Consider the following 23,442-nt stretch of genomic DNA (forward strand, 5'->3'; position numbering starts at 1 on the left):
GGGCCGGTGGCCACGAGTGAGCATGGTCAGCAGACCCTGTAAGAGCCTGCTGACAGTGTCCGGCCCTTACAGGCCTGCTGACGGTGACCGGCCCTAACAGGCTTGCTGACGGTGACCGGCCCTTACAGGCCTGCTGACGGTGATCGGCCCTAACAGTCCTGCCGACGGTGACTGGCCCTTACAGGCCTGCTGACGGTGTCTGGCTCTTGTTTTTCAGTTCTTTCCCTACATCCTCCTGCTGTTCGCCATCCTCCTGTACCTGCCCCCACTGTTTTGGCGCTTTGCGGCAGCTCCTCACCTCTGCTCAGACTTGAAGTTCATCATGGAAGAACTTGACAAAGTCTATAACCGAGCCATCAAAGCTGCCAAGAGCGCACGAGACATGGACCTGAGGGACGGAGTTGGACCACCTACAGTGAATGAGAACGTGGGGCAGAGGTAACAGCCTGAAGGGCCCTCGGTCCTGCCAGACTGACCCACATCTCTGATTGAGATGAATGGGAAGGTGGTGGGATGTCTGGGCGGGTCAGGGTCTCATCCACCAAGTGACAGGGAACTCTCCCAGGACCTTGGCATCCTCAGGTCAAGATTCCTTTCCCTGTCCAGTGAAGTCTCTCTGCAGGTGAAGGCCCACATGCAGCTTGCTGCTTAGATCTGTGATGGAGACAGATACACCGAGGATTCTGAGATAGCCAAGCTTAGAGAAAGGATGAGGGGGCAGAACCAGTAGGTGCTGCCCGGCCTTCCCACTTTCCAATTCTTGCTACAGCTGGTAGTAATAATAGCTTTTCTAAAAAGTACATAATATGCCCCAGATACTGTGTTGAGTTCTTTATGTCGAGTACATTATGTCTTTCAACTGAGAGCAATGTTAATAACTAAGTACATTTCTTTATGTCTTCTGCCCTTCTTTCTGGAAAACTGTCCTGTAGTCACGGGTGACCCGGAGACCCAAACTGTGCTGGAGTGTAGAAGTGCATGTGTTCTACTTGGCCCCCAAAATTCTTTACCTTATTCTGCATTCTTTACTGCAAGATGGTGGTTTAAGAAAAACCACCAGCTCCTACTTAGGATCTGATAAACTTATTTAACTGATATTTACCTCCGGGTACCAGACATTACCCTAAGAATTTCTAAATATTAACTCACATTTAATCTACCAGACTATCTTTAGAATATTAAGGAAAAGTATATTTTCTTTATTCTTATTTTTTATTTAAATTTTTGAGAATTTCATACATGAGCACTGTGTTTACATCTTTTCTGTCCTTCCCCCTCCAACTCCTCCCACATTCCCCCCACCCCCTCTGAATTCCCTGACCTCTTCTTTAAATATTAGTCTTATGTATATGCACATGTGTACCTACTGAGTCCATTTAGTGGTGCTCATATGTGCATGTGTTTAGGGCTGACCACTTGGGATTGGATGGCCTATCAGGGAGCTCGGCCTTAGAGAAAACTGATTCCTCCTCCCTCGGTAGCCATGGTTTCCTGTAGCTCTCCATCTGGACATGCAAACTTGTGACATTTCCCCCATCCACGTTGGCATGTCAGCTGGTTTTGTCATAGCAGGTCTCGTTTAGACAACCACATTTATTGAGATTTCAGGGTACAGCTTCCTGTCATGTGGAAGACACGGTCTAGCAGCAGGTGTCTTGGTCCTCAGTCCAGTACAGTCCCCTCACCCCTTCTTCCACATGTTTTATTATTTTCCTTTTCTAAGACTGATTTTATCCCCTAGTACTCTAATGACGTTCCAGTGCGAGTACTTGGAGTTTCCAGGGTATCGTTGCTGGATGTGTCATTTGACATTGGATGATATTGGTGAGGGTCTGGATTATTTTGTTTCCTTTTCAGTCTGTGGGAAATATCTGAGAGCCACTTCAAGTATCCAATCGTGGAGCAGTACTTGAAGACAAAGAAGAGCTCTGGCCATTTGATCATGAAGTACATCAGCTGTCGCGTGCTGACGTTCACAATCCTACTGCTGGCGTGTGTTTACCTCAGCTATTACTTCAGCCTGTCCTCCCTCTCAGACGAATTCGTGTGCAGCATCAAGTCTGGGGTCCTGAAGAACGACAGCAGCATTCCTGACCGGTTCCAGTGCAAGCTCATCGCGGTGGGAATCTTCCAGCTGCTCAGCTTCATCAACCTCGTGATGTATGCTCTGCTGGTCCCTGTGGTTGTGTACACGCTGTTTGTCCCCTTCCGGCAAAAGACAGATGTCCTCAAAGTCTATGAAATCCTGCCCACCTTTGATGTTCTGCATTTCAAATCTGAAGGGTACAACGACTTGAGCCTCTACAACCTTTTCTTAGAGGAGAACGTAAGCGAACTCAAGTCATACAAGTGTCTCAAGGTGCTGGAGAGCATTAAAAGCAGTGGGCAGGGGCTCGATCCCATGCTGCTCCTGACTAACCTTGGCATGATCAAGATGGACGTCATCGATGGAAAAAGTCCCATGTCGGTAGAGGCCAAGGGAGAGGGCCAGGGGAGCCGGGCAGCAGAGCTCAAAGGTAGGGGGCTCTCCAGGCAGGTGTGGTGGGAGCCCCAGAGCACTTGCAGCAGCGCCTCGCAGAGCTGGACCATCTTTACCCTGCAGTTACTCAAACCACTGCTGTAGTGTGGTCCTAGGGGAGCTCGGGACCAGGAGGGAGTAGGAACAGATCGATGCCACCGTGCCCCTTGCTGGAATTTATTTTGTCTTCTAGCTTTTTTTCCTGTACCTCTGACCTCCTTATTATGTTCTCCAACTTCCTCTTCTTTTTCTTGTGTATCTTCTATTTATTAATCTTTCATACGTGTGTACCGTGTATCTTGATCATATCTGCCCTACCTTCTACTCCCCCGATGCCTCCCAACATATACCCCTCCTACCTTCATGGTTTTTCTTTTTCTTTTTTTTTTTTTTTAAATATTTTATTATTATTTTTTTTTATGTGTATGAGTGTATTGCCTGCATGTATGCAGGTGCACCCGTGTTGTGCAATGCCGCAGAGGTCAGAAGAGGGCATCGGATTCCCCTGGAACTGGAGTTAAGGACGGTTTGTCGCCACCATGTGGGTGCCGGGTCCTCTGCAAGAGCAGCCAGTGCTCTTAACTGCCGAGCTGTCTCTCCTATCCCTTTTCTTCTTTTTTGTAACACTCTGAGTCCAATTAGTGCTGCTCGATGGAATGACTGGTCTTGTTAGTCTTGTGCAGGTAACCATAGCTACAGTGCAAAGGCCATGTCGTGTCCAGGTCCAGAAGACAGCTTCCCAGCACCCTTTCCCTTCCTCTGGCTCTTACATTCTTGACCTTTCTTCTGTGGTGTTTCCCAAGCCTTGAAGGTGTTGATACGGATGTCCTGTTTAGGACTGAGTGAGTACTCAACAGTCACTGAATCTCAACACTTTGGCTCATTATGAGTCTCTGCATTAACCACAGCAGAAAGGTCTCTGGCCAAGGGAGAGAACAGTACTAATCTCTGGATATAAACATAAGTATTTAGAATACAGTTTGACAACATATGATTTAGCAAGACATCAGTAGTAGGTTCTCGCTGGGCCTATGATCTCACAAGCCATGGGCTTTTGACCAGGTTTGTGGTACCGGGCTTGAATTCCCTCCTGTAGAGCAGGCCCCAGATCCAGTCAGAAAGTAGTTGGTTACCCCCATAACCTTCATGCCACTAGTTGACTTTCTCTTTTAAAAGGGGAGTTTATCAACTTGTTGCCTTGACCTAACTTCAAGACTATAGACTTAAAAGCAACAATAAGATTGAGCACAGGAGACTGCAGACTCACATGTAGACGTGTTCCGACTGTAGACTTAAAAGCAACAGTAAGATTGAGCACAGGAGACTGCAGACTCACATGTAGACGTGTTCCGACTGTAGACTTAAAAGCAACAGTAAGATTGAGCACAGGAGACTGCAGACTCACATGTAGACATGTTCCGACTGTAGACTGAGAAGCAGCAATAAGATTGAGCACAGGAGACTGCAGACTCACATGTAGACATGTTCCGACTGTAGACTGAGAAGCAGCAATAAGATTGAGCACAGGAGACTGCAGACTCACATGTAGACGTGTTCCGACTGTAGACTGAGAAGCGGCAGTAAGATTGAGCACATGAGACTGCAGACTCACATGTAGACGTGTTCCGACTATAGACTGAGAAGCAGCAGTAAGATTGAGCACAGGAGAGATCCTTGGCAGAAGCTGGCTAGCAGTGGTCGTTCCTTTTATACATACTGGTTTTTCAATTTGACAGATCCGGACATGCACAGTGAAACTATTAACACAGAAAAGAACGCTCGGCAGAGACTTCTCAATTCTTCTTGCTGATGGCTTCACCCTTGAATTTCCAGCCCGTGACTTCGGTGGCAGAGGATTCATTTTGGCTGAAGCGCCTCTGTTGGGTTTGTAGCTAGCCTGCAGTAAATTGTTTTAGGTAGAGATACAGCACGTGTCTTACTGAATCCCTAGTGGACATCCTAGGCAGCAAATGTCAAGGAAGGATGGTTTATGCACTTCCCACAAGATGCAATACCGAGGTCAGTAAGCCTCCTTTGTGGAAGTCCTCATTAAAGGGCTGATAGGAGCACAGAGCCTTCTCCTCCTGCCTTGGAGAAACACCATTCTGAGCCAGTAGTGCTGCCTGCAAACCCACCTAACCAGGTCGAGTCTGAAGTGTACCAGGTCATACCATGTGACTTCTGGGACGAAGGCCCAGTGCGGAAATCTGAGTGTAGAGCTTCTCGATCAATCTTATCAGAGACATTTGGAACAGGACAAGATTTATTGAAGCACATCAACAGAACATGGGAATTCTTACAGCAAGGGGTGCTTTGCCCAGTGGTGTGGAACACATGGATAACATACAGGTGACATGTTTGGATCCTCATCCTAGCTGTTGATTCTCTTTACACTTTAGCACAGCTTTTTAAATTACGTTTTAATTTATATAATTGATGTCATTTAAGAAGAACATTGTAGCATTGTTAGGAATTAAATAATAAATTATATAAGTGAGTGGTTAAGAGAAATACAAACGTTGTTTTATGAACAGTTTTATCGTTTTGTTGTGTTGTGTTGTGTTGTGTTGTGTTGTGTTTTGTGAGTCCCACTCTGTGGTCCAGACTGGCCTCAGCCTCAGACGCTGAAACCTTCTTCGTCAGCCTCCCAAGTCCTGGGATTACAGACATGAACACCATGCCTGGCTTTATAAACGTGTGCTGACTCAGAGGGTGTTAGAACTGTTCATGTGCTGTGTAAATGTACTACTGCATGTTCATGATGTAAAGCCCTCGACTGTGGACCTTCTCGTTTTTAACACGTTTAAGTGAAAATCTCCGGGAGCCTGACACGTACTTCATTAGAGACAACTGTCTACCTAGTCTTGCTGCTTTTTGGTGCAGAAGCAGTTTTATAAGCTGAGGTTTGCCTTTTGTAATATACAGAAAAGCAGATTTTCTTTGTATCTGTGGCAGTTTCTGAGTTGGAAAACTCAATGCAATCAGAGCATCAGATGACGCTGTCCACGATGTTTATTACTGTTGGATTACATTGTGACTGAGAAGAGGTGATGACCTAAGACACCAATTTTGTTCGTTTTGTGTTGCCATGTCTGAGACGCTCCGTTCCTGTTCTCTACGGTGCTTTCTTCTTCCTTTTTTTTTTTTAACTTGAAAAGATTTTTAAAATATTTTTCTAGGATATGGATTTTTTTTCCCAAAAGCTACATCTTTCTTATGGAATACTCGTAATTTTGAAGTGGTAAAAACTGGTATTATTTATAAGATGAGAAATTTTCCCAGCCCAACCATGTGTAATTCTTCTGTCCAACTCGGAGCTTGAGGTCCTTGGCGGCTGTCCTGCTTCACCCTCCCCTTCCCATTCTGATCTCAGCAGGCCCCCACATCCCAGGCACGGTGAGAGGGCTAGGAGGGTCCTGTGTCATATCGAAGGACTTCAGAGCCTGGTGACAGGCAGCAGAGACATAGGTAGAGAAGATGGAGTACCCACAGTAAAGACAGGCAGTCCTCTGTGGTGTGGGAGCACTGTATCCTTTCTTCCCAGCCCCTGCCCTCGATTCCATGGCTCATGGTTTTGGAGACCTAGTTGTGATTTTTCTAGATGACCTTCTGAAGCTTCTTCAGCCAAAATCCTCTCTAGATTGACGTTTGGGTAAAACAGTAGCTGATTTTGAACAGTCAGGAGTTCCAGTTGCTTTTCACACTTCCCTTGCAGGCACAGGGAGAAGCCTGTGGACACATGGAACTGCTGATGAGCAGTGGCTACAGCTCCAAGGGGCTGGTCCGGATACCCAGCGGTACGCTGGTCTGGAGAGTTAATTCTCCTGTCTACTGACTGGCCAGCTTAGGACTGTTCTTGAGTTTCTAAGTATGGTAGGAATGCTTTTGTAAGCATTGCTTTATTACAGGCATGCACAGGTCCTAAAATGACCACTCTGGGGTCACTGGCCTTGTTTCCAGGCTCCTCGTAAAGGCATCAGAACCAGACTTCCTCAGCAGCATGGCAGCCAGACTGCGGATCATCCTAGAAGCAGTGTTCTGCAATATGTGATTTTACCAGGGGACACGGAGGCTTCCAGTGCAGTTTCTTCAAGTTGAGGGGTATTTTAAGCCACAGACAGACTCCTCAGACAGACACACATCACTTCAGGTGTATGGTAGAGCTTGCTGTGTACAGCCCGTGCTTGCTGGAGAGCATGCCCTGTGCCTAGTGGGGCCACCCAGCCCTTGGGAAAATTTCTGGCCTGAGACTGGAGTGTACATGTTTGCTTAATTAATTCTATCTGCACACTTTTGAGAAAACTCTGCCTATTTATTATTTGTCTTCGTTTTTCTAGACGCAACAAGGTCAATAACAGACTCGAACCTGGAGTGACCAAGCAGCCAGCATTGATAGCTGATTTTCCTGAGTCTTCCTCATTCAGATGTTGTCCCTGCTCTGCCCCTCTAGAGCGTGGGGACATTGGGCATAGGTCACTACTTATAAAATATCACCCAGCCTTATAGAGGCACTGTCAGGAGACTAGAAACACCACCTGTTTGGTGGGTCTGGTTTGCATGTATGCTTCATGTGTGTGAACACCTGTTACAACACACCCTCTCCCACCTAGTGTCTAGCTATGAAAGGTGATGTGTTCCTGCATGGTTCCTTCTGGTTGTACTGGGCCAGTATAAATAGAAGATCTACAAAGGTCAGAGTTGACTCATTGCTGTGTCACCAAGTTGGAAAACAGTGCCTGACATACGCCAGGCACTCATAAACACCTTGGTGAATAAACAGGTGAAATGGTAGGAGAAATCCTAGTTTGTTGGCACTACGATTTGATTTTAAAAGGCCTGTGGAGCTCCGCAGGGGGGACGGAGGAAGAAGGTTAATTTGTCCTCTAGGTAGAGGAGAACGGTTCTGCAGAGGAACACCCTTCCACTGTAAACACTGACGGTCTTAGCTTTTGATTGTGGAGTGAGTCATGACCACTTTCCAAGTTCAAGATTGTCTTGCAGTGACTAGGGAGATGGAAGTTTTAATCCATAATTATCCAGAATAAACCTCTTAAAGGAGCTGTGGGTTGAGATGTACAATTACCAGTAATTGAGGTTTTTATCTGCAGGCACTGAGACAGACAGCTCTTTTAGAACGAGAGGTCATTGGTATTTCGGCCCTTACTTCTCACAAGTACAGTGAAACTTCTTTTAGAAAGATCGACAGAGATGCTATTGTCATATGTGGAGTACAGTAGATACTAATTCGTGGTTGGTTTTCCTGCCTGCGTTAAATTAGATGTATTGTGTTTCTGGATCCCTTTTTAGCTGTAAAATACTTTGTCACTGAAACATGTAGTTTTTGATTGGTGAGTGTTCCTTGGGTTCCTGAAAGTTATAGATGTTTCTTGTGTCTTGAGGTACCTTTCTTCCCTGCCCAACCACAGGAGAAAAATCTTGGTTGGGTGCTGCAGGGGGACAAGCATTCACTGTAAAGACTGACACAGTCAGCTCCTTGTTTAACAAGCTGGTTTTTTAAAAGCAGCATAACTGCAGTTTGGTGGAATTCAATAGTGATGCTCTGTGTATAACCTAAATTCTTTCTAATGACTAAGATTCTCCCAAACTTTTAAAGAAAACTACATAATTGTTCTTGCTGTGTCGTTTGGTAAGAATGCTCGAACAGATGAAGAATGACTAAAAATTCAGATCATCCTTAGCTTTTATTCCACAAAGGCCCAAAGATCTGACCAAGTGGTGGTGGCGGACCAAGAAGGTGAGAGCGCCACGTGTGCTGGCTGCACTTCAGCTGGACTTCGTTTCCTGTAGAACTCACTTGTCCACACTCCGCATTCTGTTCATGCTGATGTCCATCTGAAGAGAGCTGACCGGCTCACAGTCCAGGCTGCTGGAGACGAAGGGGAAAAGGTGTTTCACCCCTTGCTGTGATGTCCCCAAATAAAATGTAGTTCTAAGTGATACAAAGTGTCATGCAATTTCTTGCGTTCTCTTTAGAAGAATCATTTCACAGACGATGCAGTAGACGGTGAGTCTTAAATACTTTGGGTTTGTCCCTCCCTGTAGAATTCGGGCGGCTCTATGGCACTTGCTGAAATCCATCTGGCAGTGACTAAAGACAGTCCGTGAAGGGCTGGGTTGTTGTTGTTTTTTTTAATATTTTATGTGTGTATGTGTATTGCCTGCATGTAAGTGCACCCGTGTCATACAATGCCCATGGAGGACAGAAGAGACTCTTGGATCCCCTGGAACTGGAGTTGGACAGTTGTTGGCTGCCATGTGGGTGCTGGGATTTGAACCCGAGTCTTCAAGAACCGTCAGTGTTCTTAACCACTGAGCCATCTCTCCAGCCCCATGAAGGGCTGCGGTTTTAAAGCATAAAGCCCATGCTGTCTGACTGAGGGCTCTTTGTCAGGACCACATGCAGCTGTACATGAGTTGGACTGCCCACCTCTATTCACATGGAAAATACTTCTGCAATGCAAATTAGTGTACTTCACAGGTTTAATAAACCACAGCCATGCAAAGTCTTAGCAGGGTGACTAGCATAGACTAAGTATTCCTTAAATGTTAGGCTATCACTGCCTCCTGGTCCACCACACCCCCCACACTGCCCTGAAGGGTCACTCCACCTCATAGCAAAGGACTGCAAACTTAACAGCTCAAAGTAATAGGAATTGCTTACCTGGCATCTCTCCGAGTCAGGAGTTTGGATACAGCCCAGCTGGACCCTCTGCTCGGGGTCTCATAGGTTGCAATCAATGTGACAGTTGCACTATGTGGGTTCCAGAAGCTTCTGCCTAGACCCTACTGTCTCTGCCTCCTGCTGGAATGTTAAGGTTCAGATAGTCCTGCCCCCTCACCAACAGGGCCTCACGGACTTCTCATGCTCCCAAGAAAAGGGAACCTAGCTGATAAGCACCCTGGTCTTCGAAGTCAAGAGAAGCAGACTTTCCTCTACTGTTTGGCCAACAAAGCAGGCTTCCCCTTTGATCTCTAAAGAGAATGGGTTTTAACAGTCCTGCTCTCCCACTACCCCCCCCACCCAACTTTAAAAAAAAAAGACATCTTCCCACCTTCTGCAGGAAGCAGAAGCCTCCCCCCTTTAAAAAACCCCAGCTCACAACCCAGGGCAGATATTTTCCCTGCCCAGAAGGGAATCTACCCCATGTGTTCCTTTGCTAATAAACTGCTTTCTCCTGATCAACCCTATTCGTCACATGGCTACTTTTTTATCTACCAGATGGGATGGTGCCAAAACCCGGTTCTTACTTCAAGGAACCCGCCTGGACTTCTCCAATACCGCTAACTTGGCTCTCAGGTACACTTCTTCTCTCTCCTCCTCTCCCCAGCCCTCTGCTTTGCTCTCACCTCTTTCTGGCTCTCCTCACTGTAAACACTCTGCCTTGCCTGTGTCTTCTTTTGATCTCCTTTCCCATTGATTTTCACCACTCCCAGTCAGCACTGTGGTCACCATGATGGACCTGCTTCATCCATTCCCTATCTCAGTTCCCCCACCGGCCACTCACCACCGGCATCTCGCCCTCTCCCCTCCTCCTTTGCCATGGGCCTGCAAGCTCTGCTGTCTTCCATCCTTTTTCCTGTCTTTATCCTCTTCCACTGCCTTTCTTCCTCACTTTACTCAGGATGATTTCTGATACCGTTCAATCCAACACATACAAATGCTCTGTATCCTTCTCCTCTCTCTCCCCCTCCCATACTAAAGCTTTCTACTCCCTGCTGTGTGCCTACCAGCCCCCCACGTGTCTGACCTCCCATGCAGGCTTTAAACCTGCAGGACCCCAAGGCTTTTTTTTTTCCTTCCTGCTATTCACCCCCTCCAGGTAGGTGCCAAGAGCCAAGATTGCCAGCTCGCCTGCCCTGGGAATTTTTTTCTTTAACATTCTAATGAAATGATAGTTTCCAGCTGGGCCCATTCTTAAATTCTCTTATAAATGTGGCTAAGAACCCTTTAGGGGATGCTTTCTCCCCATTTTGACCCAGCTAGCCTAAACCAGCTGGGCAACTTTGCAGGATCATTTAAACAATTTCAGGCTGCTTGCCCCATTGACAAAAACATTTTAAAAGCCTTTTTTCTCCTAAACTCTTTCTCGGGCAAAGGGGCTCAAAATTTTGATCTTAGACCCTCTTGGGCATCAAGCAACTGGTGCTCAGGTGCCTACTTTTCTGACTAGACCTAACCATTTTAAATCTCACTATACATAAAGGTCACAGGCGCTGCTCAGGCGAGTCATATGCTTTCAGACCAACGAACACTGATTCATATGCTCTGTTCCTTCTGCTGCCCTCATGAGCTTCCTTTCCAGCATAGCTTGTGTCTAGAAATTAAGATCCTGAGAACTCTGCTTCGCATTCACAGCTACAATGATTGGTGAGAAACATGGATTTCTTTGATTGGCTTTTCTATTTGGGATATATCTATATCTATATCTATCTATATATGTATATCTGAGGGTACTCTTTTCTTTTATGGTATATTTACTGGTTTTTAAAGATGACCATTAAGTTTTTACATGGTTTAAATGTTTACAGATTTAAGATTTTTCCCTGGTTCTAAAGGGGATTACTTCGAGTTTTAGCTTCTTGTATGGTATACGTACTGGTTTTTAAAGATGACTTTTAAGTTTTTACATTGTTTTAAAAGTTTAGAGTTTTTTTAAAGAAATTGTTTTTAGGTTTTAGCATTGTTTGCATAACATCCTTACCTAATAGTTTTAAAGGAATTATTTGGATTTAAACATCTTTTATATGGTATTTGCTAATTTCTAAAAATAACTTTTAAATTCCTACTGTTTTACATAGTATATTTTCTAGTTTCTAAAGGGAGCTTAAAGTTTTTCTAGCCATTTGCCTTCAAGGTGCAAAGGGAGCTGACACTTTGTGATGACTAGACCTGTGAAGCACATGGAAATCTGCTGTACTCTAGGGCCAAAACCTTACAAGAGACAAGCTACTACCAACACATAGTTACAACAAGGAGAGGTAAAAAGTAATAGTCTACTTGACTGAGAGGCTTGAGACGCCATCTCTACTTGTCTTAACTCCTCCCCTTTCTACATCATGATTCTAAGCCTGTTTTTCTCTGGAATGGAGTTATTTCCCTCTCTGATGCTCAGATGCTCTATGCTTGCTTATGTTCCTGCCCCATCGGTCCCTGAGTGCTTTCTAGTTATAATATCAGGGTAATATTAATTATATTGGTAAATTGTCACATGCTGTTTGAGCTCACAGAGACGCTGATTCTGGAGATGGGATTGGCCCTCCCACTTGAGACTCAAGCCTGTTATCTCAAAATGTGTTCTCCAAGACCTTTCCAGGTTCAGGCTGGCCCCTGACCCTGGGACAAGGAGGAAAACAACAAAATAGCCTGAGAGTAAAGGCACTGTGCAGTTGAGAACTGCTAAGGTGTAAATTAATTTCAACAGAGGGTATTACTGACTATAATGAAACTAGCTAATGGAATTATTTTCAGTACTGTTTACATTTTATTTATTCTTAACCTAATCTCTTAATGTTTCCTTTTGTCTTTCCTGCCTCCTACAAGGTTTCATTAACTTCCTTCAGTTATTTAGCTCTTAAAAAAAGGGAAAAGATGCCACTCCAACAGCTATCAAAATGCCTGAAAACAAATCCTGAGTCCATCACTCTCCAGTTCAGCCCTGGCAGAAAAAGAAAAATGAAAAAAGAGCTATTGCCTTGGTGCTAACCATTGCTCCTTGCCTCTTCAGATATTTTCAGGACCAAATCCAAAAACTAACTCTTACTAATTTTAATCAGTTGTTACTTTCCTTCTCTCCACATGTACACAAACGCCTGTCAACCATCAGAGGGCCCTGTTGAGATGCATGAAGAGGGAACCCCTGCTGTCTGATCGACCCCTAATCCAGCCTCCCCCACGTCAACCCTGTCCAGCAGGAAGTAGCAAGACAATGGCACCCCCTATCCTATAACACAAAAGGCTGGAATGTTAAGGTTCAGATAGCCCTGCCCCCTCACCAACTGGATCCCAAGGACTTCTCATGCTCCTGAGAAAAGGGAACCTAGCTGATAAACACCTTGGTCTTTGAAGTCAAGAGAAGCAGACTTTTCTCCACTGTTTGGCCAACACAGTAGGCTTCCTCTTTGATCTCTAAAGAGGACAGGTTTTAACAGTCCCACTCTCCCACTCCCCCCCCCCAACTTTAAAAAAAAAATACATTTGCTCGCCTTCTGCAGGAAGCAGAAGCCTCCCCCTTAAAAAGAACCCAACTCACAACCCGGGGCAGACATTTTCCCTACCCAGAAGAGAATCTACCCCATGTGTTCCTTTGCTAATAAACTCTGCTTTCTCCTGATCAACCCTATTTGTCACACAGCTGCTTTTTACCTATCACTAACCAGGACCTTTCTGAGGCTCTTCCTCCTGCCTTGGCCCATCTTCCCATGTGCACTCATGCTAACTGACCTGTGTGGTCAACTTCATTCTCTTTCTTAGGGTTCTAGCGTTCCATATTATCAGATTAGAGTGCAGTTGGGTTTTCTAGCAGTTTTTTTGTTGCCGTGATAAAATATCCTGGCCAAAAGCAACTTAGAAAAAAATTTTTAAAAAACCAGCAACAACAACAACAAAAGCAACCTAGAAGAGAAAGGGTTGATTTTGTCTTATAGTTCCAGAAGACTGGAGCTCATCTGGCCCAGCAACAGGCAGGGAAGGCACAGAGCAGGAATCTGGCTGATGAGATTCCATCAGTACACAGTAAGCAGAGGGAAAACAGACCAGGCATAAAACCTCCGAGCCTGTCCCCAGCCATGCACCCCTTCCTAAAAGTGCCATAGCCTCCCCAAACAGTGCCATGTGCCAGGGACCAAGTGTTCAAACATGTGAGAGGTTATGATGCCATTATAGTAGAAGTGGAGACATTTCCCTTGTTCTCAGCGCATGTCCATCCAGGAAAGGGTATTCTTCCATACTCCCCACCACCTAACAAGTGCGGTAGGTGGGGAGGGAGTTTTTGGACTGGCGGCTGCTGACTCAAGCCCACAGCTCTGCACCCGGCCAGATGAAACTGAGTCACAGTAGTAACACAGTTGAACTGAAATTGCTCATTCGAATTCTGTCTCTTGTGCCCTCAACATCCGTGTTCTGGGCTCCCCTCGTGAAAGCATAACAGAAAAATAGGACGTGGTGCTGCTTTGTGCTCTGGGATAGGGAAGCCCCTGGGGGAAGGCAAGCCTGTCAGTGACGGACAATAGTGGCACATTTTCCAAGAGCTTTGCTCCAAAGTTTCTGTGTCTTTCCTCCGACACAAAGAAATGAAAAACAAGAGGATCCAAAGTACCGTCAAAAATCACTTCCAACCCCCAGAAATGAAATCTACATTACCTCTAAGCAAAGATCATCTGGTGGAACCCAAGCTTCCATGGAAACTTCAGGAATGTAAAAGGAAATGTTCTAACAGTAATTTCAGAGGTAAGGAGACTCGGAGCTTTTAACATTCATCTCATTTGTTCGTTCTGAATATCAGAAGTGCCTGTTAAAAAGGAAACAGCACCGAGTGCAGAGGCCCTTGAGGATCTGTCTTCACACCCTCCAAGTACTTTATAAATACGACCCCCCCTGAGAGAAGAGAAGCTCCATTTCAGAAAAAAGTAATTTCCCCAAACTCCAGCGGCCGCAAGAGGAAGAAAAAGAGCAAACTATAGGGACAATTAGGTTTGGACAGTGTCCGACGGGATATAATGGGATATCTGTCATTTTCAAATTCGTATCCACACAAAGAAATGGAATGAGCAGAATGAAAGTGTGTGCATCTGCGCAACCAGCCCAGTATGTCTGGAATATTATCTCCATAGTATTTCAGTATAAGAAATGTTGACATGTTTTATATTTTTTGGACCAAATTTTTGAAATCCAGTCTGAATTTCTTTTATTTTTCCCTTTGTCTTTTTGAGACAGGGTCTCCCTGTAGCCCCTGCTGTCCTGGAACTCACTATGTAGACCAGGCTGGCCTTGAACTCACAGAGATCAGCCTGCCTCTGCCTCCCGAGTGCTGGGATTAAAGGCGTGTGCCACCATGCCTGGCTAGTCTGAATTTCTTGCTTACAGCACATCTTGAGACTGGTCTCTTTTCAAGTGCTTGGAAGCCACGTGTGGCTAGTGGTTATTATGTTGACAGAGCAGGTCAAAAGAGACTGTGATGTGCCTGTCCCCACCCAGGAATGCCACAAGGTGCATCTCCTTTCTGAAAGATCTGTCTCGATACATGGATTTAATAAATGGAGGCATATTCAGTTACTTTGAAACCTGACGAGTCTTAGTATTTATACATGCTCATGGCAAGATGCCCATTAATACCTCCTGTCTTCAAAATAGTTTAACCTATAGCAGATGTGTGTAAGAGCTGGTGACTGCTGCCCAGCCCCCTCGCAAACCTGCCTCGGGTGTTTTACTGGTATTTACTTCTTATTGTTCTCCCCAAAGACGGTATAAGTGTGTTAAATTCTGGTGCCTCGTCGAGCCTTCTCCAACTGTAACTGTTAAAGTGTGATGAGGCATTTTTTATTCAGTACCTTTTTAATCGGTTTGGAAGCCAGGGAAATAGGATTTTGCAGTGAGGTGTTGAGCCCAACTCCAAATGCAGCAGACAAATGGATTATATAGCTAAGAAGCGGGGTGGACTCAGGAGTGGAAACCACCAGAGGTAAGGCAGGGGGGTGGTGTTCTAGCTCACTTGGCCTTTCAAGATTCTTTCTGAAGACAGACCAAGGGGAATCAGGCACTCCGTGAAAGGTGACAGACAGTGGGGTACCCTGATCTGACTTGGAAGGCGATCACACACTGGAAGTTTCTTGGTAAAAATAGATTTGACACGAAGTTCATGAAAGGGCCGTAGAAGGCTGATTAAAGTTTGACCAAGTGAAGAATGAGTCAGTCATGCCATGTCAGCCTCAGTCTCTGCTGCCACTCACAGAGCATTCACTGAAGGGAGGCAGGGAGGAGCAGAGAACATCAGTGAAGTGTCTTCACCCTCCCAGGGTAAGCCACAGGGGCCCAGTTGATGGGGCAGGGGTGCCATAGGAGCACTGTGACAGAGTCCCTCTCAGAAGAGCTGTCAGACTCCCCCTGCCCAGGTGGGGGGAAAGCTGCACCCACGAGCTCCCCTGCAGGGTCAGACATGACATTCACAGTCTATGGGCTCTTAGATACAGGGCAGCTTCACAGAGACCAAGGATTCTCCTGACAGGGTCAGACACTGGACAGTCACAGAGCACTTTGAAGAGGAGACTACTGAGAACATCTTTTCATACGAAAGGCATTGTGGTAGACAGAAGCCCACAACTTTGGGGTCAGAGACATAATGTTCTAGTTTGTCTTTAATTGCTGTGACAAAACACTGCCCAATACCAACTTGGGGATGAAAGGGTTTATTTGGCTTACATCTCCCAGGTCACAGTTCATCAGGGAGCCCAAGGTCGGAGCTCCTAGAAGCAGGAGCTGGAGCACAGCCCATCTAGGAACACTGCTTACTGGCTTACTCCCCTGGCCCATGCTCTGCCTGCTTTCTTACAGCCCACCTGCCCAGGGACGGCACCACCCACAGTGGGCTGGGCCCTCCCACATCTCTCAACAATCAAGAAAATTCCCCCATAGACATGGCCACAGGTCAGTGCAATGGAGGCAATTCCCCAATTGAGGATCCCTCTACCCAGGTCTGTTGACACTAAAGCTGTTCAGCACACATGGAATCACATCTTTACTAACTTCTCTTCCAGAGAAATGTGACCTCGTGTGGTCTCACTGATTCCCTAGGTCTCTTGTTAGTATCATCTCACAGGCTTTTTAACAGACTTTGAATTGCAACACACAGAGTTGCAAAATACGGCAAAAGCGGACGAAAGGCCCTCTGTGCTGCCTCGGCATCCACCTTTCTCAGCGGTGCCCTCTTAGTAATGGAGTACAGTCTCACAATCCGGATGACCTGTTCATCACCACAAAGGAACTCTTTCACCACCCCGGGTACACGCACATCCGTCCCCTACCCCATGCCTCATCCCAGGCCACCACCAGTTCATCCTTCAGTACTACTGTTAAGGATACCTACTGGTGGAATCAGTGTGTAACACTTTCAATTAGGATAACGATGACCTTGAGACCTGTCCGAGCATTCATCGCATTCATCATCACTTGCTTTAACTGCTGATCCTTTGAGCACCCCACAGAGAGCACGGCCAGCCACTGGAGGGTGCTCGGGAGATAGCGGGTCTCCTTGATGGCAGCCGGCTCTGAGCCCCTGCTGAAGATGGAGACCAGCTTGAGCAGCACTGCCCAGTGCCTGGAACTCCCATTGCTCTCCTTTTCTCTTTCTTTGTAAAGCCTGGTGGTTAGAGCTCCGCTCATCCCATGGCTTCCTGTTAGAGCCCCGGGATAAGGCCCGGAGAGGGTAGAAGGCGCAGGTCACTGGCTCCCGTCTCAGAGCTCCTCCCATTGCTCCATCTGCTTCCGGGTCTGCTTCCGGTGAGTCGCCCTCGAGGCCCCCTTAGTCTGCAGCGCTTGGTTGTCAAAGCTGGGCTCCTGACCGAGTCCGTGAACCATCCTCGGGGTGATGAAGTTGGTGTGGGGAGGCAGGATGCTGGTTTCCCCGAGACATGCAGCTCCTATGAGGAAAAAACTTTCAGCACTTCGAACTGTATTTATTCAAAGATGAGACTGACAAAGGAAGTCCAGACCCGTCCTGTTCCAGGCCTGTGACTTCACAGTATCCCTAGGAATCACCGTGGCAAAACGAAGACGGGAGCTGGCGAGATGGTCACCTTTGAAGGCCTGGCCACCCGGGTTCTGTCCTGGGAACCCACATCTATGGTCCCTGAGGCACACTCCTGGGGAAGATGAGGTGCAGTCGCCCAGAACCGACTCCTGAAAGCTGTCTTCTGACATGTACACTATGGCACACATGTGGGTGTACACACACACGTACACACACACACACACACACACACACAAATGAGAACTAAGGTTAAGGAACGTGGAGGCTCACAAACCTGCTACATAGCTGAGGATAACCTTGAACTTCAGATTTTCTGCTTCTGCCTCCCGAGTGCTGGGTTTAGACATGGGACACCATGCCCGTGTTTATGCAGTACCAGGGATCGAACTCACGGCTTTGTGCACGCCAGGTAGGCGCTGTACCAAGTGTACTGCAGCCCCAGCCCTGCTTTTTGTTTACCTCGGAAGTAACTCCCAAGTGCAAAGGAAGTGACAGGACGGAAAGGTGGGAAGTTCATCTGCGAAGAGCCCTGTGAGGAGCACTGCTGAGAGGCAAGCCCCTTCCTACTCCCCAGCAGCCGAGGCTACCAGTGAGGGCGGTGTGGCTGTGGTCAAAGCGACTCAGGAATAGCCTTGATTCCGAGAGCCCCTGAGGATAAGCCAGATGGGATGTGGGTGAGATCGTCCCCATCTGAGGAGGGGAGGCTGTAAGCTTTGTGGGGAGCCCAGCCCCCAGACCTCGTGCAGGGCTGTGTGGGCGAAGCAAAGACCCTGCTCCTGGCCCGCATCATGCGTGGTTCAGGTCCAAGCACCTGCAGCCTGACAGCCATGGCAGGCAGAGGATAACACCCCAAAACAGCCCCAGGACCTCGGAATTTCTCTTCCTTTCTTGCCACATTCTCACTTCATTTTTAAATTTGAAAGATGAAGCAAACATGACATATTCATCGCAAAAAAAAAAAGTGGGGGAGGAAATTCAGCGAATACAGAAATAAATGTAGTGGAAGTAAGTCCTCTGTCCTTCCCTGCCTCTGCCCACAGAGCACAGAGAGTTACTGTGGGTTCCTGCACTCCATCAGGAGCTGCTCTTCCACACCCGCCTTCTCAGCCCCTTAATGACAGGTCTGAGCTGCTTAGGAAGGGTCAGAATTCTCTAACACATTAAATTCTGCCGAGCTGTTGTATTCCCCACAGTGGCCCTGGTCTGAGGAGGACTCTCTGAACAGACTCATAGTGCCTGAGAGGCTCTGAGGCCCACAGCCTGGCTCCTTCTGGGTATGGATGTATGTCTTCATAAAGTTCTTCAATCACCATCATACCAATATTCCACAGGGAAAAAATAGCTAATTTTACTTTCCTCAGAAGACCTGTGATGGATAACCAGCGTGCAATGCCTGGCGCAAGTGGGACCTAGAGTCTGCTCTGGTTACTTGATGAGAAGCTGCTGAGTTCACCTGATATAACTCTCATCACGGTTTAACATTCACTGTGTTTTCAGCTTGTAGCTGGTCACCTTAAAAGAAGCCCTGCCATAGGCAACAACCCTGGTGGGTGGGACTTAGCACGTTTACGCATTTTTCCTGGTTGGACTAGGGTTATATAGTTATACTGGAGAATTCAGAGAGCACACACACAAAATAAAATGCGAGTTACCTGCTGTGCTCGTAGCTTGGCCAGGCCACTGACAGGAGTTAGCTCGAGGCTTGCTGGGGTTTATTATGTGTTAAATACCACATCTGATGCTTTCAAGGCATTGGCTCATTTGATGCTTAGGTCAGAGGCCCCACTACTAGATGAGAGATGCACCATCAATCCACTGTACAAATGTGGAGAGTGAAGTCCACAGGGGTTAACTCACCCCCAACCAAGCAGCTTTTAAGAGAAGAAGTCGTGGGGAGGGGGGAGATGGCTCAGCAGTTAAGAACACTGGTTGTTCTTGCAGAAGACCGGGGTTCGTATCCCAGCACCCATATAGCAGCCAACAACTGTCCATAACTCCAGTCCCAGGGGATCTGACAGCCTCTTCTGACCTCTGTGGGCATTGCACGACATGGGTGCACTTACCTACATGCAGGCAATGCATGCATACACATAAAATAAAAAATAATAATTTTTTTTCATGGGAAATCTGTTCTTGCCTGTCTGTCTGCCCACAGAATAATTTTTTTTTTTTTTTTTTTTTTTTTTTTAAAGAGAGGAAGTTGGATCTGGACCATGGCCTGTGCTGCAGAGTGCCGCACCTGGCTGCTTCTTTTCTTTGGAAGGTGAGGACCAAGGTTCCTGCAACAACCTCGTTGGCATCACCCATTCATCCACATACTGAGCATGCGGCGTGCAGCATGCCTCCTCTGTGCAGACAGCACTGTGGCAGATTCCCCGTCCTTCAGGACTTGCAGCCCAGATAGAGGGACACAGAGGGAAACCCAATGAGGCAGCAGATGAGTGCTTAGGAACAGAGGGAGAAGCCTCAGCCAGCCAGTCATGTTGGGCTGAGCCTAGATGCACCGCTTTGAACTGACCAGGCTAAGAATCCGGGCATTCCAGATGGGACAAGAGTGGCCTGTGGCTCATGGAGGAGTGAGAGGGCTTTTGGTAAGGAGGACTGAGGGGTGAGGTAAGGCTGAGCCAGGCTCATCTCTACTCCAGAGTCACCTCCCTCTTCCTGTATCTCCTAGAACAAGCCAGCGGTCAGGCCTGTCCCCAGAGGACTCCCTGACCATGTGCTCCAGGTGACAGTGTGCATGCCTAGGGACAGGGAGGAAGTTCTCTGCCCTAAGAGTTGCCTTTACTAAGCCTACTACACAGTGGGTCTTCCTTTTGCTAAAGCACCACACTGTTTCCTGCTGCTGTAGTGAAATGCACAGAGCTGAGTGAGGTTTTAAAGGAGATTCACCAAGTTAAAGGTGCTGGTGCTGTCACCAAGTTAGCTCTGGTGAAGACCTCACGGTGGATGGTAGTGCAGTGGCGGGGGCATGAGGGAAGAAGAGAGGGAGGGAAGGAGAGAGAAAGAAGGGAGGGAAGGAGGGAGAGAATGGAGGGAGGGATGGAGGGACGGAGGGAGGGACGGAGGAGGGAGTGGAAGGAGGGAAGAAGGAGTTCACATGGTGAGACATGAGCCAGACTGCAATTCAAAGGTGAGACTTGGCCTCTAACAACTGACACTTGGGAGAACCAACATAGGGTCCCACATTTTAAGGGAAGCACCCCAATGACCTAAGGACCCCCAACTAAACCCACTTATTGAAACTCCTACAGCCTTTCACCTTACTACAGTGGGGACCGAGCTTCCCACTTCAGACCCTTTGAGAGGACCAAACCTATCCAAACCACAGGAAGGCCTTGAGACTGCCGGGCTCACTACTTATCACACATGGGCGAGAAATCAGCGGCCTGAGAGTTCCGGTGGTGCTCCGGCCTCAGTGCCCTCTCATCTGGGGCACGCCTGACCCCAGAGCCTAGGCTGACATAGCCTTGGCTGAGGACAACCTGCAACAGTGCACGTGGACATGTTCCTTCCTCCAAAGGTCCCTGGGCCTCTCTGCAGACTCTCAGAGTCAGGGATTCCGGTGGGGCCGTGTTTATCATAGCATGCAGTGTTTTTGAATCTTGACTGTACTGCTGGTGCTGTATCCAGCTGTCTTGAACCCGGAATAAGGGGAGAACAGTTGGGAAGGAGGAGGTTGTTCCTGCCAAGGGATTCAGAGCCTGACTTATTCAGGAAGCATGTGGCGTTTCAGGGAACCATGGGAGTCCTCAAGGACACCTGGACTTGAGGCCCTGCCTGCGGCCTGGGCCCCCACATGCCCTTCATACAAGCTCTCCTCTTTCTTTCACCAGTCCCAGGGAAATACAACCCCCCCGACCCAGGGCCATGCCATTCATTCACAGCGGCAGCAGGGCAGCACCCACTCGGGTCCCTTGGGCATTCTCAGCTGCCCACCCTGGCCCAAGAGACAAGCATCCACATGTGCACACCCTTCTCTGAGGCCTGTCGTGAGCTCAGACTCAGCACTACCCCTGTGAGCTGTGAGTGTTCATCCTTAAGTACAAGGGTAAAGGGGTCAGAAACGTCCTTCCCATGGAGGGGGCATTCTGAAGCCACTTGGGCTGACACAGTAACACTAACTGGGCGTCAGGTACACCAGATGTTCCTTATGGTATGGAGGAAGGAGTTTTAGGGAGGTCCTGCCCCTGGTTTGCAGACCGTTTAAGGACACTAATCCCATTCATGAGGGCTCCAACCTCATGCCCTAACCACCTCCAAAGGCCTTACTCCCAAATGCCATCAACTGGGAATTAGGGCTTCCACATAAGAATTTGGGGACACAACTTTCAGGTGACTGAAAATGACACACTGGTGTCATTTTACTTTGTCCTCCAAAGCAGGAGAAAGAGTTGATTACACCCATTCTACAGGGGGGAAGACGAGGCCCCTTTACAATACCCTTTTCTCTACTTTACAATCAAGAGGTCAGGAATTGAGAAGTGGGGCAGAGACTTGCTGGGCTAGACAAGAATCCAGATGCCTCAGTAGTAAAGGTACTAGCTACCAAGTCTGATGACCTGCAGGTCCCACACAGTGGATGAAGGGAACTGACTCCTGCAAGTTGTCCTCTGACCTCCACATACGTGCACACAGGTGTACAGACAGACACATACACACAATAAATGATGGCACATACGTCTAAATCTCAGCACTCAGAGGCAGAGACAGGCAGATCTCTGTGAGATTGAGACCAGTCTAGTCTACATAGCGAGTTCTAGGTGGGGCTACAGGAACACCCAGTCTCAAAAAACCAAATAAAAACAAAAACAAAGGAAAAAAAACTTAATAAATGTGACAAAAATCCATGTTCCTGGAGCTGGAGAGATGGCTCAGTGGTTAAGAGCACTGACTGCTCTTACAGAGGACCGGGGTTCGATTCCCAGCACCCACATGGCAGCTAACAACTGTTAGTAACTCCAGTTCCAGGGGATTTGACAGCCTCTTCTGTCCTCCGTGGGCATTGCACGACACGGGTGCATTTACCTACATGCAGGCAATACACGCATACACATAAAATAAAAAATAATTAAAAAAATTTTTTTTTAAATCCCTGTTCCTGACTCCCACAGACTTCAGAATCTTCCAGAGATTCTGGAAAGTGCAGATTCTAGGCTCCTTCCCTGACTCACAGAGGAAACCTCTACAGTGAGACCCTGGAAACAGTTCCACCAACTCCTGGGGTTTCCAACAGGTAAAGAGCCCAGAGGCCCCGCTCCTCTCTGCCCTGGGAAATCTTTAGGCAGGCATGTGCTGGTCCTGGGCATACAGTTGGAAGGACTGTGTCCCCTAATTAAAGCCAGGGGATGAGGCTGCCTCCAAGGCAAGTGTGACCAAGGGAAGTGACCCAGCACTCTGGGTCAGCAGGAGTGACAAAGGGGGAGATCCAGCCTTTCTGTGTAGTTTCACCACGGCATCATCAGTGCCCCAGGGCAGCAGTAGATCAGCCTAGTGGTTTTCCTGAGGTTTCCATCTTAACAGTTTAGTTGTGACTGTTAAATCCACCATTCCTTACAGTGTATTCACCTCTCTTCAGCCTCTGTGGAACGGATGACAAAGCACAGATGCCTGTGGTCAGGGCAGAGGGGAGGATGGCTCCATTCCCCATAAGCCTCATCAGATCCACGTCCCAGCAGCCCCAGGCTTATACCATGACTGAAGAGAGAGTATGGCGCCTATAGAAATGCAGTTTCATAACAAAACCCTTAGCCCACGCTCAGCCGACAAGAGCCGCCCCTAATTTTCCACCAACCTTCAGGAGCTGCCAAGGTTTCTGTTCACATTCTCCAGCACAGTGGGCCAGCCAGGGAGTGCTGTGGGGTCCTGAGTGGGTGGCAGCCGAGAGGACTTCTGTCTGTGTGACTCACACTCAACTTTGGCCTCTCACAGCATGGGCTTGTCACAGGAGACTAGCCAGGCCTGCACCACAGCAGCCACGCCCTGGGATTGCGTTCACCCTTCCTATCACTGTGCCCCGCCCACCTCCCTACGTCTCAGATGAGCTCAGAATGCCAGGCTGAATTTACAGGTGCCCCTCATAACTCCTTGTTGATTGATTGATTCCGTTGCTATGGGAACCACCAGATTCTAGTGCAAGATGGAACTCCCTCTGACTTTGTG

The 23,442-nt window shown here is 47.6% G+C and overlaps 1 protein-coding gene and 1 long non-coding RNA gene across 2 annotated transcripts in view; one reads left to right on the forward strand and one right to left on the reverse strand.

Moving 5' to 3' along the window:
* The window catches only part of Panx1 (pannexin 1), a 47,437-nt gene extending 38,845 nt beyond the window's left edge, over positions 1-8,592 (forward strand). The window contains exons 3-5 of the mRNA XM_008823117.3: positions 218-438; positions 1,858-2,516; positions 4,255-8,592. Coding sequence (XP_008821339.2) covers positions 218-438; positions 1,858-2,516; positions 4,255-4,328 — 954 coding nt within the window. The 3' untranslated portion in view covers positions 4,329-8,592. The remainder of the gene's footprint in view (positions 1-217; positions 439-1,857; positions 2,517-4,254) is intronic.
* A 4,332-nt stretch (positions 8,593-12,924) lies between these two features.
* On the reverse strand, positions 12,925-23,240 carry LOC115068467. Its single transcript, XR_003847809.1, has 4 exons — positions 23,075-23,240; positions 16,618-17,170; positions 15,247-15,494; positions 12,925-14,046 (listed from the first exon to the last, which is right to left on the reverse strand). It is a non-coding gene; the product is annotated as an uncharacterized LOC115068467 (long non-coding RNA).
* Between the last annotated feature and the right edge of the window lie 202 nt (positions 23,241-23,442).

This window comes from Nannospalax galili, unplaced genomic scaffold, assembly GCF_000622305.1.
Source record: "Nannospalax galili isolate Female #2095 unplaced genomic scaffold, S.galili_v1.0 scaffold469, whole genome shotgun sequence".
Lineage (NCBI taxonomy): Eukaryota > Metazoa > Chordata > Mammalia > Rodentia > Spalacidae > Nannospalax > Nannospalax galili.